Source organism: Panthera uncia (assembly GCF_023721935.1).
Source record: "Panthera uncia isolate 11264 chromosome A1 unlocalized genomic scaffold, Puncia_PCG_1.0 HiC_scaffold_16, whole genome shotgun sequence".
NCBI classification, from domain to species: domain Eukaryota; kingdom Metazoa; phylum Chordata; class Mammalia; order Carnivora; family Felidae; genus Panthera; species Panthera uncia.
Window position 1 is genome coordinate 20,803,785 of NW_026057576.1, and position 12,098 is coordinate 20,815,882.

General features: G+C 37.8%; 1 protein-coding gene across 4 annotated transcripts in view; it reads right to left on the bottom strand.

The window, feature by feature from the left end:
• The window catches only part of SETDB2 (SET domain bifurcated histone lysine methyltransferase 2), a 58,935-nt gene that overhangs the window by 28,743 nt on the left and 18,094 nt on the right, over positions 1–12,098 (bottom strand). For 3 of the 4 annotated variants that reach the window (XM_049646887.1, XM_049646886.1, XM_049646888.1), the window contains 2 exons: positions 11,173–11,269; positions 2,364–2,927 (listed from right to left, as the gene is read on the bottom strand). In XM_049646887.1, the coding sequence (XP_049502844.1) occupies positions 2,364–2,927; positions 11,173–11,269 (661 nt within the window). The remainder of the gene's footprint in view (positions 1–2,363; positions 2,928–11,172; positions 11,270–12,098) is intronic. The other variant, XM_049646889.1, reaches the window with a different exon arrangement.

The window sequence follows — 12,098 nt, forward strand, 5'->3', positions numbered from 1 at the left end:
AGGCTCCGAGCCATCAGCCCAGAGCCTGACGCGGGGCTCAAACTCACAGACCGCGAGATGGTGACCTGGCTGAAGTCGGACGCTTAACCGACTGCGCCACCCAGGCGCCCCTGTGTTTTATTTATTTTTGAGACGGGGAGAGACAGAGCATGAACAGGGGAGGGTCAGAGAGAGGGAGACACAGAATCTGAAACAGGCTCCAGGCTCTGAGCTGTCAGCATAGAGCGCGATGCGGGGCTCGAACTCACGGACTGTGAGATCATGACCTGAGCCGAAGTCGGCCGCTTAACCGACTAAGCCACCCAGGCGCCCCTTTTAAAGTCTCTTTTAATCAGATTCTGCATTTATCTCTGATTCTTCAGGTGTGAATTCTCTCATTTGTTGAGATTCACACTGTCTTTATGGTCCTAAACATCTCTGTATGCTCTGTATGAAATCATACCTTGGGGCACCTGAATGGCTCAGTCGGCTAAGCGTCTGACTTCGGCTCGGGTCATGATCTCACAGCTCGTGAGTTCAAGCCCTGCATCGGGCTCTGTGCTGACAGCTCAGAGCCTGGAGCCTGCTTTGGATTCTGTGTCTCCCCTCTCTCTCCTCCCTTCCTCTACTCGTATGCTCTCTCAAAAATAAATATTAAAAAATTAAAAAAAGAAATCATACCTTTCCATAAGGTTTACTCCTGGGTACTCCTTTATGTTGACTCCTTTCCCTGTTGCTCTGGCTATGACTATGGGTTTCATTGCTCTGCAACCAGTTATTGTTAATCTCATTCTAGGCTTTGTGAGATAATTAGCCTGTTCCCAGTCCTGTAGAGGTCCCTGTTTCCATTCCCAGGAGAACTCAGTGCCCACTCAATGCCATGCATGGGACATGTTTAATTCCCATTCCTGTAAGAGTTAGAAACCCTGGCCACAGTGCTTGTGTCCATTTCCAGATCCCAATGGGTTTCAGCCTTTGCTTTTGTGATTTCTCCTATAATTTCTGGCCAATAGATGCAAATATGTATACTGGTGGCACATTTTATATACAGATTAGTGTCCATGGTATTAAAGCAAAAATTGCATATAGCCAAGATTCTTTTAAAAAATCTCAAAAACTGACCATTAGGTAACAGTGTCCAATAGTTTTTTTTTTTTTTTTTTTTTTGTCTCCAGCACTGAGAGATTGGGGCTTGGCCACATGTAGTTAGATTATACTTAGAGGCAATGTTAAGACAAAAAAACAACAACTTATTTTTAAACAAAATAAAACCTGGCACTGTAAGAGATTTCTCTCTCTAAAGAGATTTTTCTCTTTAGGCCTCTATGACAGGCCTAAAAAACTGAGCCAAACTGAGGTAACAGCAAATTCATGTATCTCATCTCACACTTCAACTAACAGAGAAAACGGTGAAACTACTATCTTTACTATTTAAATTATTTATTTCTCTCTCTCTTCTTCTTTTGCCAAGTACAGGTAGCTAAATTTGCATTAAATTAAATATGTATAATGCAACTCCACTCTATATATGCCTACCTACAAACACATGTATCTTACATACCTTTAAAACAAAATTTTCAAATTCCTAATATATTGGAATATGTTTTAATTTTTTAATGGAATGCCAATGTTATGAGAATACTAATTATAACTATTTATAAGGGGCGCCTGGGTGGCTCAGTCGGTTGGGCAAATGACTTTGGCTCGGGTTTGTGGGTTTGAGCCCCACATCGGGCTCTGTGCTGACAGCTGGGAGCCTGGAGCCTGCTTCGGATTCTTTGTCTCCCTCTCTCTGTCCCTCCCCCACTTGTGCTCTGTCTCTCTCTCTCTCTCAAAAATAAGTAAAATGTAAAAAAAAAAAAAAAAAATTTAATAAAAAAATAAGTGTTTATAAAAAAGCAGCAAAGAAATATCTGTAAAAGTAAAATAAGACATATAACATAATGATTAACAGCATGGGTTCCAGTCCTGGCTTTTCAATTTGTTTGCACTATGATCTTAAAATTGGCTTCTCAACTTCCTCATTTGTAACACAGAAGTAACATTACCTACCTCAGAAGGTGTGTGAGGATTAAATAAAAAAGTGTATGTAAAGTGCTCGTCACAGTGTATGGCACTGTTACATGGCATTAGCTGGACTTGCTGCTATAATGATTGTGGTACTAGATTACAGGAAATACTCATCCTTGGCAGAAAGAATTTTTAATTTACTATTGTATTTGGCAAGCAGTTTTCTTTTCTATTGCTGGTGAGAGTGTATCTTTCCATTTTAGATTCTTGGTAAACAGAGTTTAGACAGACAGACAAACTGATACACAGCAGGACTTCTTGACAAGTACCCTACATTCAGAAGACGTTTGGAAATGCCATGTTTCTCTACTCACATGTCTATGCAGCCCTCAGAACAGTCACATGAATCAGTAAACATGTTGGAAAAGCTGTTTAGATAATATGCTCGTGGCCACATAGTCCTTCTGTACTTAAACTGTGGAAGCTTTCTATTGTCAATTTCATTACAGAAAGAAATGGGTACCGATTCCACTCCATTGCTAATATCCACATCAGAAACAATTTCTTCTTGTTTTGGGTAATTCCGAGTCAACTGAACATAGGTATTGAAAGAAAAGTTATCTGTAAATAAAAAGTTACACTCTGTCTCAAGCAGGTAACGAAAAACTTCCTCCACGTTTCGTAGACTCCTTCCACAAGGGGTTCTATAACTCACGTGGAGTGCTGAAGAATGAGAGTTTGTCTTTGCGTGTCGTCTTTGGAAGTGGCATTTGATTGGTAGCTGCAGAGGGTTTTCTCCCTTGAAGGTTAGTGGCATTTTCATCAGACAAGTTCTAGAGCAGTCATGACTTTGGTAACGTAAATTCAAAGATGATTTCTTTTCTGTAATGTATGCAGCTTTATTTTCCAAAGGAGGAATTTCCTTATTTTTTGTAGATCTGTTTAAAATTAATTATTCATTAGTATCTCAAATATATAGCACAATTCCCCATTTTTAAAAAACATTGTACACTAAGGTGCAATTAGTTCCTATTATCTTCTTTTTAGACATAATACAATAAGCCAGACTCTGAAATACACATTTTACTTATTATGTTCTATAGCCATATAGAAGTTACACCTTAGGGATTTTTTTCCTTTGGACACCAAATACATGGTGTCTACCTCTTCAACTGGGTGTCTAACAATTCGGTCCAATTCTGACACTATCTATCTACTTGGAGGCAGCATCAGCTCCCAGGTGTTAAAGAGCTCAGTCCCACAAGACTGTCCCCACTTCAGATGCCAAACACAAGTTCCAGGCCACTCAAACTTTTGACCAAACCAGGGGTTTTCCACATGCTTTCCTCAAGTTTGGTAATTTGCTAGAAAGACTCACTTTAATTACTATTACCAGTTTATAATAAGATACAACTCAGGGACAGCCAAATGTAAGAAGTGCATGAGGCAAAGTAAGTGGGAACTGGCATGGAGTGTTCCTACCCTCTCTGTGTGCACCACCCTCCCAGCACCTCAAAGCATTTACCAACCAGGAAAGCTTCCAGAACCCTGTCCATTTAGAGGTTTTTATGGAGACTTTATTATGTAAGCATGACTGATCAAATCATTTGCCAATGGAGATTATCTCAACCTCCAACCCTTCACCCCTCCCTGGAGGTTGGGAGGTAGGACTGAAGGTTTCCAGCTTCTAATCATAATGTTTAGTCTTTGGTTGACTAGCCCCCACCCTGAGGCTACCCAGGAGCCCCTCATTAAGAGTCATTTCATTAGCATGCCAAAGACATTCATTCTTCAGCCGACTCCAAAGGTTTTAGAGTCTACACAGGATCAGAACAAACACCAAGTATCTTTCCTATTATACAATAACCTAATTTCAGAATATTCCAGAAAGTTTGATTACAGGTGTAACTCCGTGCTACAGTACCTATCAAATTTAGAGTTTATTTAGAGCATGCACTTTGAGGAATGTTACTTCTTCAGGCATGCTTGGGTTCGCTTGTAAGAAAACCGGTAAAGGCTAGCTAAAAAAATTACGAATTCATCAGGAATCCTTCAACAATTGTACCAGTTTTTTTCTGTAATATGTATTACACCTAGCATCATACTGACATATTTTAAAATAATCAACTGACATGAGAAAATGGAGAGGTTACTGAATTTAAGAAAAAAAATCTGTGAAAAGACTCCATGTATATGGAACTTGGGTTTTAATCTTTCTTCAGATACCTGAAGAAACTAAGTTTTGCTTTACATAGTATTTTCTATCTTTAGGGATCTGTTATTTATTATAAAAGTTATATAGGTATTTTAGAGATATTTTTACAATTACCATATAAAGCAGCACTATCCAATAAAACTTTCTGCATTGATGGAAATGTTTCATATCTGTGCTGTTCAATTTGGGAGCCCCACTAGCCACATGTGGCGAATTATTCAGCACTTTTAAATGTGGCTAGCATGACTAAAAAAATTTTTTTTTAATTTTGATCAATTCAAATTTAATTTTAATTCAAATAATTCAAATTTAAATAGGCACAAGTAACTAATGGCTACTTACTGAAAGCAGAGATATGAAGTTCCCCATCCCCTTTCTAGCTATATAGCAATCCTTTGCATAAATTCCACAATTTATTTAACTAGTCTTCTGTTGTTTCCAATCTTTTGCTATTACAAATCATTATGCAGTGAATAACCTTGTGCATAACAATTTCATACATGTAAAGATTATCACTTCAGAATACATTTCCAGAAGGGGCAGTACTAGGTCACAGGGTAAATGAATTAGTAATTTGTAAAGATTGCCTAATTGTTCTCCATGGGGTCAGCCCTTTGAGCAATTTATGAGAGTACCTGCTTTTGCAGAGCCTTATCAGACAATGGCTCTTGATGCTTTGGGATTTCTGACAATCTAATAGATGAAAGGATGTGCTAGAATGTATTTAATACAAACCTTTTAATGTAGAAAACATTTGTTTCCAATTTTCCTGTATGTTACTACTTTGATCAACATCCTCATACATAAATCCTTGACCAAATTCCTGATTATTACCTTAGGGTACATTCCTTTAAGAAGAGTTATTAGGTAACTAGAATACACATTTTAAAATAACCTCTTATTAATAAAACTTGCAAACTTAGATAACTGTGTATTTTCTCATTAAAAAACCTGATACATTGGGGGAACCTGGGTGTCACAGTCAGTTAAGCTTCTGACTTTGGCTCAGGTCTTGATCTCGCAGTCCATGAATTTGAGCCTTGAGTCAGGCTCTGCGCTGACAGCTCAGAGCCTGGAGCCTGCTTCAGAATCTGTGTCTCCCTCTCTCTCTCTGCCCCTCCCCCACTTGCACTCTGTCTCTCTCTCTCTCTCTCTCTCAAAAATAAACATTAAAAATTAAAAAACAACAACAACAACACAAACCTGATATATTGGATCCCCATATACTTGTAAGAACTGTAGAACTCTTAGCACATGATGCCTCCATCTAAACCTGTGCACTACCACAACAAAACTCCAGCAAGGCTTCTAGCAGCATAAGACCAAGTCTCTGGGATGAACCAAATCCCCCCCACTAACGTGCCTGCCTAAGAAAGCTCAAGGCTGTCAAGACAGTTCATGGTTTCTTGTAGCCAAAATCTGAAGATAAGCTCCTGACCTTCCTTCCTTAGAACAGTTACTAAAAAGGGGCTTACAATTGTGAATCTTTCTTCCATTCCTCTAAGATGTGTATTTATCTCCTACAACTCAAGAGTGCCTTGGGGCGCCTGGGTGGCCCAATCAGTTGAGCGTCCGACTTCAGCTCAGGTCACGATCTCACCGTTGGTGAGTTCGAGCCCCGCGTCAGGCTCTGGGCTGATGGCTCAGAGCCTGGAGCCTGCTTCCGATTCTGTGTCTCCCTCTCTCTCTGCCCCTCCCCCATTCATGCTCTGTCTCTCTCTGTCTCAAAAATAAAAAAACAAAAAAAAAAAAAAAAAAAAAAAAGAGTGCCTTTCTCAAGGTCCTGAAGGGCCTTCCTTTGAAAGTTAATCATCAGGAAGGGTAAGGCCTCTGTCTTCCAGTCTCTGTGGGAGGAGAGATCCTAACATTGATGATCCCAGCTAGGACACATAGCTGGCCTCATAAACATTCACACTGACTCTGTAATTTTTCACTTGGGTTCCTCTCTTCTTCTATCTCTACTCCCTCATTTGCCTTTAAAACACTAGTCACCCCAGCATAAACTGGAATAGAGCTCAGCTTTTTTCCTTAATATCAGTAGTTACTGCATAAAATGTTTTCATCACTTCAATGTCTGGTTTTGTTTATCTTTGACACTTGTTACCAAACTTCAGTAGTTATCAACATGTTGCCTATTTTACTTCTATTTTCCCCCCTCTTGCCCCACACCCACAAAACATGGGGTATTCTAAAGCAAATCCTAGACATTACATCTTTTACCTGAAATAATTCAGTATGTATGTCTAATAAATAAGGTTTTTAGGGGCATCTGGGTGGCTCAGTCGGTTAAACATCCGACTTCAGCTCAGGTCATGATCTTACAGTTCGTGGGTTCAAGCCCCGCATTGGGCTCTGTGCTGACAGCTCAGGGCCTGGAGTCTACTCCAGATTCTGTGTCTCCCTCTCTCTCTACCTCTTGCCCGCTCACACTCTCTCTCTCTCAAAAATAAACATTAAAAACAAAAAAAAATTTTTTTAAAGTAAGGTTTTTAAAAGAACCTACAATCTCAGTGACCCATCTTCACATATCAGTGATTATCTTAAAATCTGAATCAGAATTCAAACAAGTCCCACACGCTGGATTTGATTCAGATGTCTTTTAGTCTCTAATCTTATAGCAGTGCCCCTCTCTCTTCATTTTATGACATTTATTTGTTGCAGTTGAGTAACTGTGTCATTTGTCCTGTAGCATTTCCCACATTCTAGAATTTGGTTGATGCTTCCCTTGTGGTGGTGTCATTTAACTCATCCCTCTATCCCTCTATCCCTCTATTTGGTAAATCAGTAGTCAGTTTTAGAAGCTTGATTAGATTCAAGTTCAATTTAGGTGGTGGGGGACAGGGAGGACAGTGCTATAAATCTTTCACTTAATAGTTTAGTTATTCACTCATTAACATTATCTAGGTCAATGCTACTCAAGGTATGGTGGTGTCATCCTACAGTGGTTGGCTACCAATTCATAAGTACAAAAATATAAAGTTGTAAAAGTTTAGGAACTTTTACAGCAATTTAACACTGCTGCAACATTTCATTGTATTTTATGAGTATTCATCCTCAATAAATTTGAAGTTTAAAACAAAACAAAACAAAACACCTGTTCTTACCACAATTAGTTTAACAGCACTGGCCTAAGGTCACTGTTTCTTTGGGAAAGGGGGGGAAGTTGTAAAAATAACAATCTTCTAATTCTACCATTTCTACTGCATTTTTTGGCTGGAGTTCTTTGATAAGGAAGAAATTTTCCTCATCAACTCTTGGGTTATCTGAAATACAGTTAATATAGGAAAGGCAGGATAAATGCTTGATTCTTTCTCTTTAATTACTAGTGCTCAGAATGGTGAGTTGTATCCTAGCAACTACCAAAGTGACTGATTTTTAAATTTTGTTTAATGTTTATTTATTTTTGAGAGAGAGAGAGAGAAAGAGAGAGCGTGAGCAGGTGAAGGGCAGAGAGAGAGGGAGACAGAATCCGAAGCAAGCGCCAGGCTTCAAGCTGCCAGCACAGAGCCCAATGTGGGGCTTGAACTCATGAACTGTAAGACCATGACCTGAGCCGGAAGTCGAACATTTAACCAACTGAGCCACCCAGGCACCCCCCGTGACTTTTAAAATGTTATTTTTAAAATTTAAAATGGGTTTTTAAGTATTTAATGTGTTTAAATCAATCACAGTGATTATTCCTTTTGATATCCAAATTGTGCCATTTTTTGGTCAGTGGGAGCTCTTTCCAGTTTGCTCCTATCTTTCTAACACACTTGGTAGTCTTTGATAGCCTTCTTGCTTTCTGTCACAAGATGCCCCAGGTCTGGAGTTAGCCATTTCTCCAAAGGACTATGGTTCCACTTAATGAGCAATAACATTTAGAGACCACAATCATGGCACTAGGAGGTACACACATTTTAACCAATACAGGCTAACCAAACCGATTCTCAAAAAGGCCGGATCAATTTATACAGTATGAGTGTTGATCAATTGATTATTCTAAAAATTTTAACCGATTTGATAAATGAAAAACAGTACTTTATTACCTCCTTAATGTTTTTCTCTAGGAATAGAGAGATTGAACATAATTTCATGTTTACTGGTTTTTCCCTTATGGTTAACTGTCTGTTCATATGCTTTCTCCAATTTCCTATCAGGGGTTTGTTTGTTCATTCACTTATTCATTCTTCCATCAGATTTTTTGAGTGCCTGCTATGCACCAGGTGCTACAGAAGTAATGATGAAAAGCTCTGCGATCTCAAGGAGTTTACATTTTAGACAAAGAACTAAGTATATATAATAAAGTGTAAATAATGTAATGAGTAAATTGGTGATACATAATGTCATGGGAAGACATCTAATCTTTATTATTACTATGATTATTTTTTAGGATTCTAATTTTTAGTTAATTAATTTTTCCATGAATTGGGAGTCCAGTTTCATGTGGAATTTATTCTGATGTGCCATGAAGATCTAACTTAAATTTTCTAAATAATATCCAATTGTTCCAGAGTCATTTACTGTATAACAAGTCTTTCTTTTACTGAATGACTTCTGACTTACTGACTTAACAATACCCCACATTCTTACAAATACATAAAAATGTTATTTTTTTCTATGCTTATTCGGTCTCTTGATGCAATTGTTAATTCTTCTACCAATGTGGTTTTTTTTTTTCCTATAGGTTGACTCTTGATTTTGGCTCAGGTCATGATCTCAGTTTCGTGAATTAGAGCCTCTCAATGGGCTTTGCGCTGACCTAGAGGAGCCTGCTTAGGCTTCTCCCTCTCTCTCTCTCTCTCTCCCTGCCCCTGCCCCCACTTGCACTTGCTCTCTCTAAATAAATAAACTTAAACAAAATAAATAAATAAATAAAAGAATAAACCAACTCTTGCATTTATGTTTGAAATAAAAATTTTAATGAAATAAATAGAAAATGAGAGAGTTTTGGTGGTAATTTATATGAAAAAGAATCTTGTATTTTAGTGATTTAAAGTGACTGAACTTGTTTTTACAAGGTAATGAAATTTTGTAGATCAGAAGACCAGAATTTCTGGCTTTCTCTGAGAGTATTTTTTTTTTTTAATTTTTTTAACGTTTATTTATTTTTGAGACAGAGAGACACAGAGCATGAACGGGGGAAGGGCAGAGAGAGAGGGACACAGAATTGGAAGCAGGCTCCAGGCTCTGAGCCATCAGCCAGAGCCCAACGCGGGGCTCGAACTCACAGACCGCGAGATCGTGACCTGAGCTGAAGTCGGATGCTTAACCCACCAAGCCACCCAGGCACCCCCTCTGAGAGTATTTTAAAATAAGTATCAAACGGGGCGCCTGGGTGGCTCAGTCAGTTGAGCATCTGACTTTAGCTCGGGTCATGATCTCACAGCTCATGAGTTCGAGCCCCGCATCAGGCTCTGTGCTGACAGCTCGGAGCCTGGAGCCTGCTTTGGAGTCTGTGTCTTGCTCTCTCTCTGCCCCTAACCCACTCACATTCTCTCTCTGTCTCTGTCAAAAATAAATAAACATTAAAAAATTTAAAAAAAAAATAAATAAGTATCAAACTGTAATGACATCTCTAGTATTTGCAAATGCAAATCATATGCAAAATAGTCAATCTGTAACACTCATAAACCCTAAAAAAACAACAAAAAGAATTCTAGGGGAGCCTGGGTGGCTCAGCTGGTTAAGTGTCCAACTTTTGATTTTGACTCAAGTCACAATCTCATGGTTTGTGAGAGTGAACTCTGCACCAGGTTCTGTGCTGGCAGGGCAGCCTGTTTGGAATTCTCTCTACCTCACTCCCTCCCTCTCTGCTCCTCCCCTGCTCATGCTCTGTCCTTCCCTCTCCAAATAAATAAGCATAAAAAAAAAAATTCTACACTGACAGTTTTTTTTTTTTTGTCAATTTAATATGTAGCTGAAAAGACAAACAAAATAAGGCAATTAACTTAAGAACTTTCTTTATAAAGACACTTTTGTTTTTGAAATTGTTCCCTGGTGTAGCACAAAATACTTTCAGGAACTTCCTTTAAACTACTTCTTAAAGGTTTTAGTATAGGTGTTACCTCCTAAAAATAAAGATTATGTGTCACAATGTCAGATTTCCTTTCATATGATTCTACTTTATGCTAAGGAATCTTTACTGAAATGGTAAAAGGAGAAAGAAACAGTCAGAAAAATTTAGCCTATTCTCCTAAGTAATTTAGAGCCATTTAAGTATTTGAAAAGCTGAATTGGTACTGAAAGAAATACTGTTTGGAGCACCTGGGTGGTTCAGGTGGTTGAGCATCTGACTCTTGATTTCAACTCAGGTCATGATTTCATGGTTCATGTATCCCTCTCTTTCTCAAAATAAATAAACTTAAAAAAAAATACTGTTACCCTCCACTTTAAAAGAAATAATCTAGGACTGCTGGTTCAGGCAGTCGTGCATGTGACTTTTGATCTCAGGGCTGAGTTTAAGCCCCACATTGGGAGTAGAGATTACTTAAAAATAAAATCCTTAAAAAAAAAAAATACTCCAGGAAAAATAATTTTTTAGTTAAAAAAATTGCCAACTTGGTAGCTTTTAGTATATTAATAACATACACAAAGACATCTTTTTTTTTTTTTTTTTTTTAAAGTAGGCTTCAGGTCCAACACGAGGCTTGAACTCTTGATCCTGAGATCAAGACATGAACTGAGATGATTCGAGTCAGATGCTCAACCAACTGAGCCCCCACGTGCCCCTATATACAAAGACATCTTAAGCTAAATTTTATTCAAAGACTTGATTACCTAGGGATATTAACAAGTAAATACCTTGTTAAGAGACTCATGAACCTTTATCCTACATAAAATACTAAAATTTATGACTTTTCAAGTTGATGGGAAAATTTTTTTTTATATATTTTATCTATTCTTATGTCAAATGATTAGAAAGAATAATTCTCTTTCTGGAAATGAAAGCATTGACAACATAAAAAAAATTTAACCTATATACATACAGAAATGTACAGTCTTCTGGAAAGGAGTCTTCATATGATGTAGAAGGCAATGAACCTGATTTGTTTTTCTGTTCATTCTGGATCACCGATGTATGATCTACATGAAAAAAATACAAACATGAGTATTAAGTATATCAAGTTAAGAATCATCTACTCTAATATCTAAACAATATCTTTATTGATTAGAGATACATGGCGCCCTTAAATCTGCAAACATATGAAAATATCAAGATTAAATTAAAAAATCAGGTGTGAATATTTTCAAAAATATTGACAAAATAAGATATGATCAAGTAAAAGACTTAGGGTAGAAGATACTTCTACTGGAGAAAATTTAGTTTGCCCTGAACTTTATTTGAATTTTAATCAACCTTTAAGGTAAACATCGAGTATCCTTATTTCTGCCTGTATTTTATAGAAAAATAACATAGCTCGTACTATAAAAGGTCACAAAATGGAAAATTTATGTTATCTTTTGCTTTCTCATTGTTCCCACTGCTATCTATATTTTTGGAGGGTGGGGTATTTGGGTACCTCTTTTTGTACTTCCACTTGTCTTTTCATATTACTTAGTCTTTCCTATATCTTTCTTCACTTAATTTCTTTTTATTTAAAAAAAATTTTTTTTAACATTGACTCATTTTTGAGACAGACAGAGTGTGAGTGGGGGAGGGGCAGAGAGAGAGAGATAGAGAGAGAGAGAGAGAGAGAGAGAGACAGACAGACAGACAGACAGAATCCGATGCAGGTTCCAGGCTCAGAGCTGTCAGCACAGAGCCCAACACAGGGCTTGAGTCCATGAACTGCAAGATCAGGACCTGAGCTTAAGCCGGATGCTTAACCAACTGAGCCACCCAGGTGCTCCTGCATTTAATTTCACCCTCTATCTTGTGTTTTTTCTACTTCATCTATTTTTACTCTCTAAC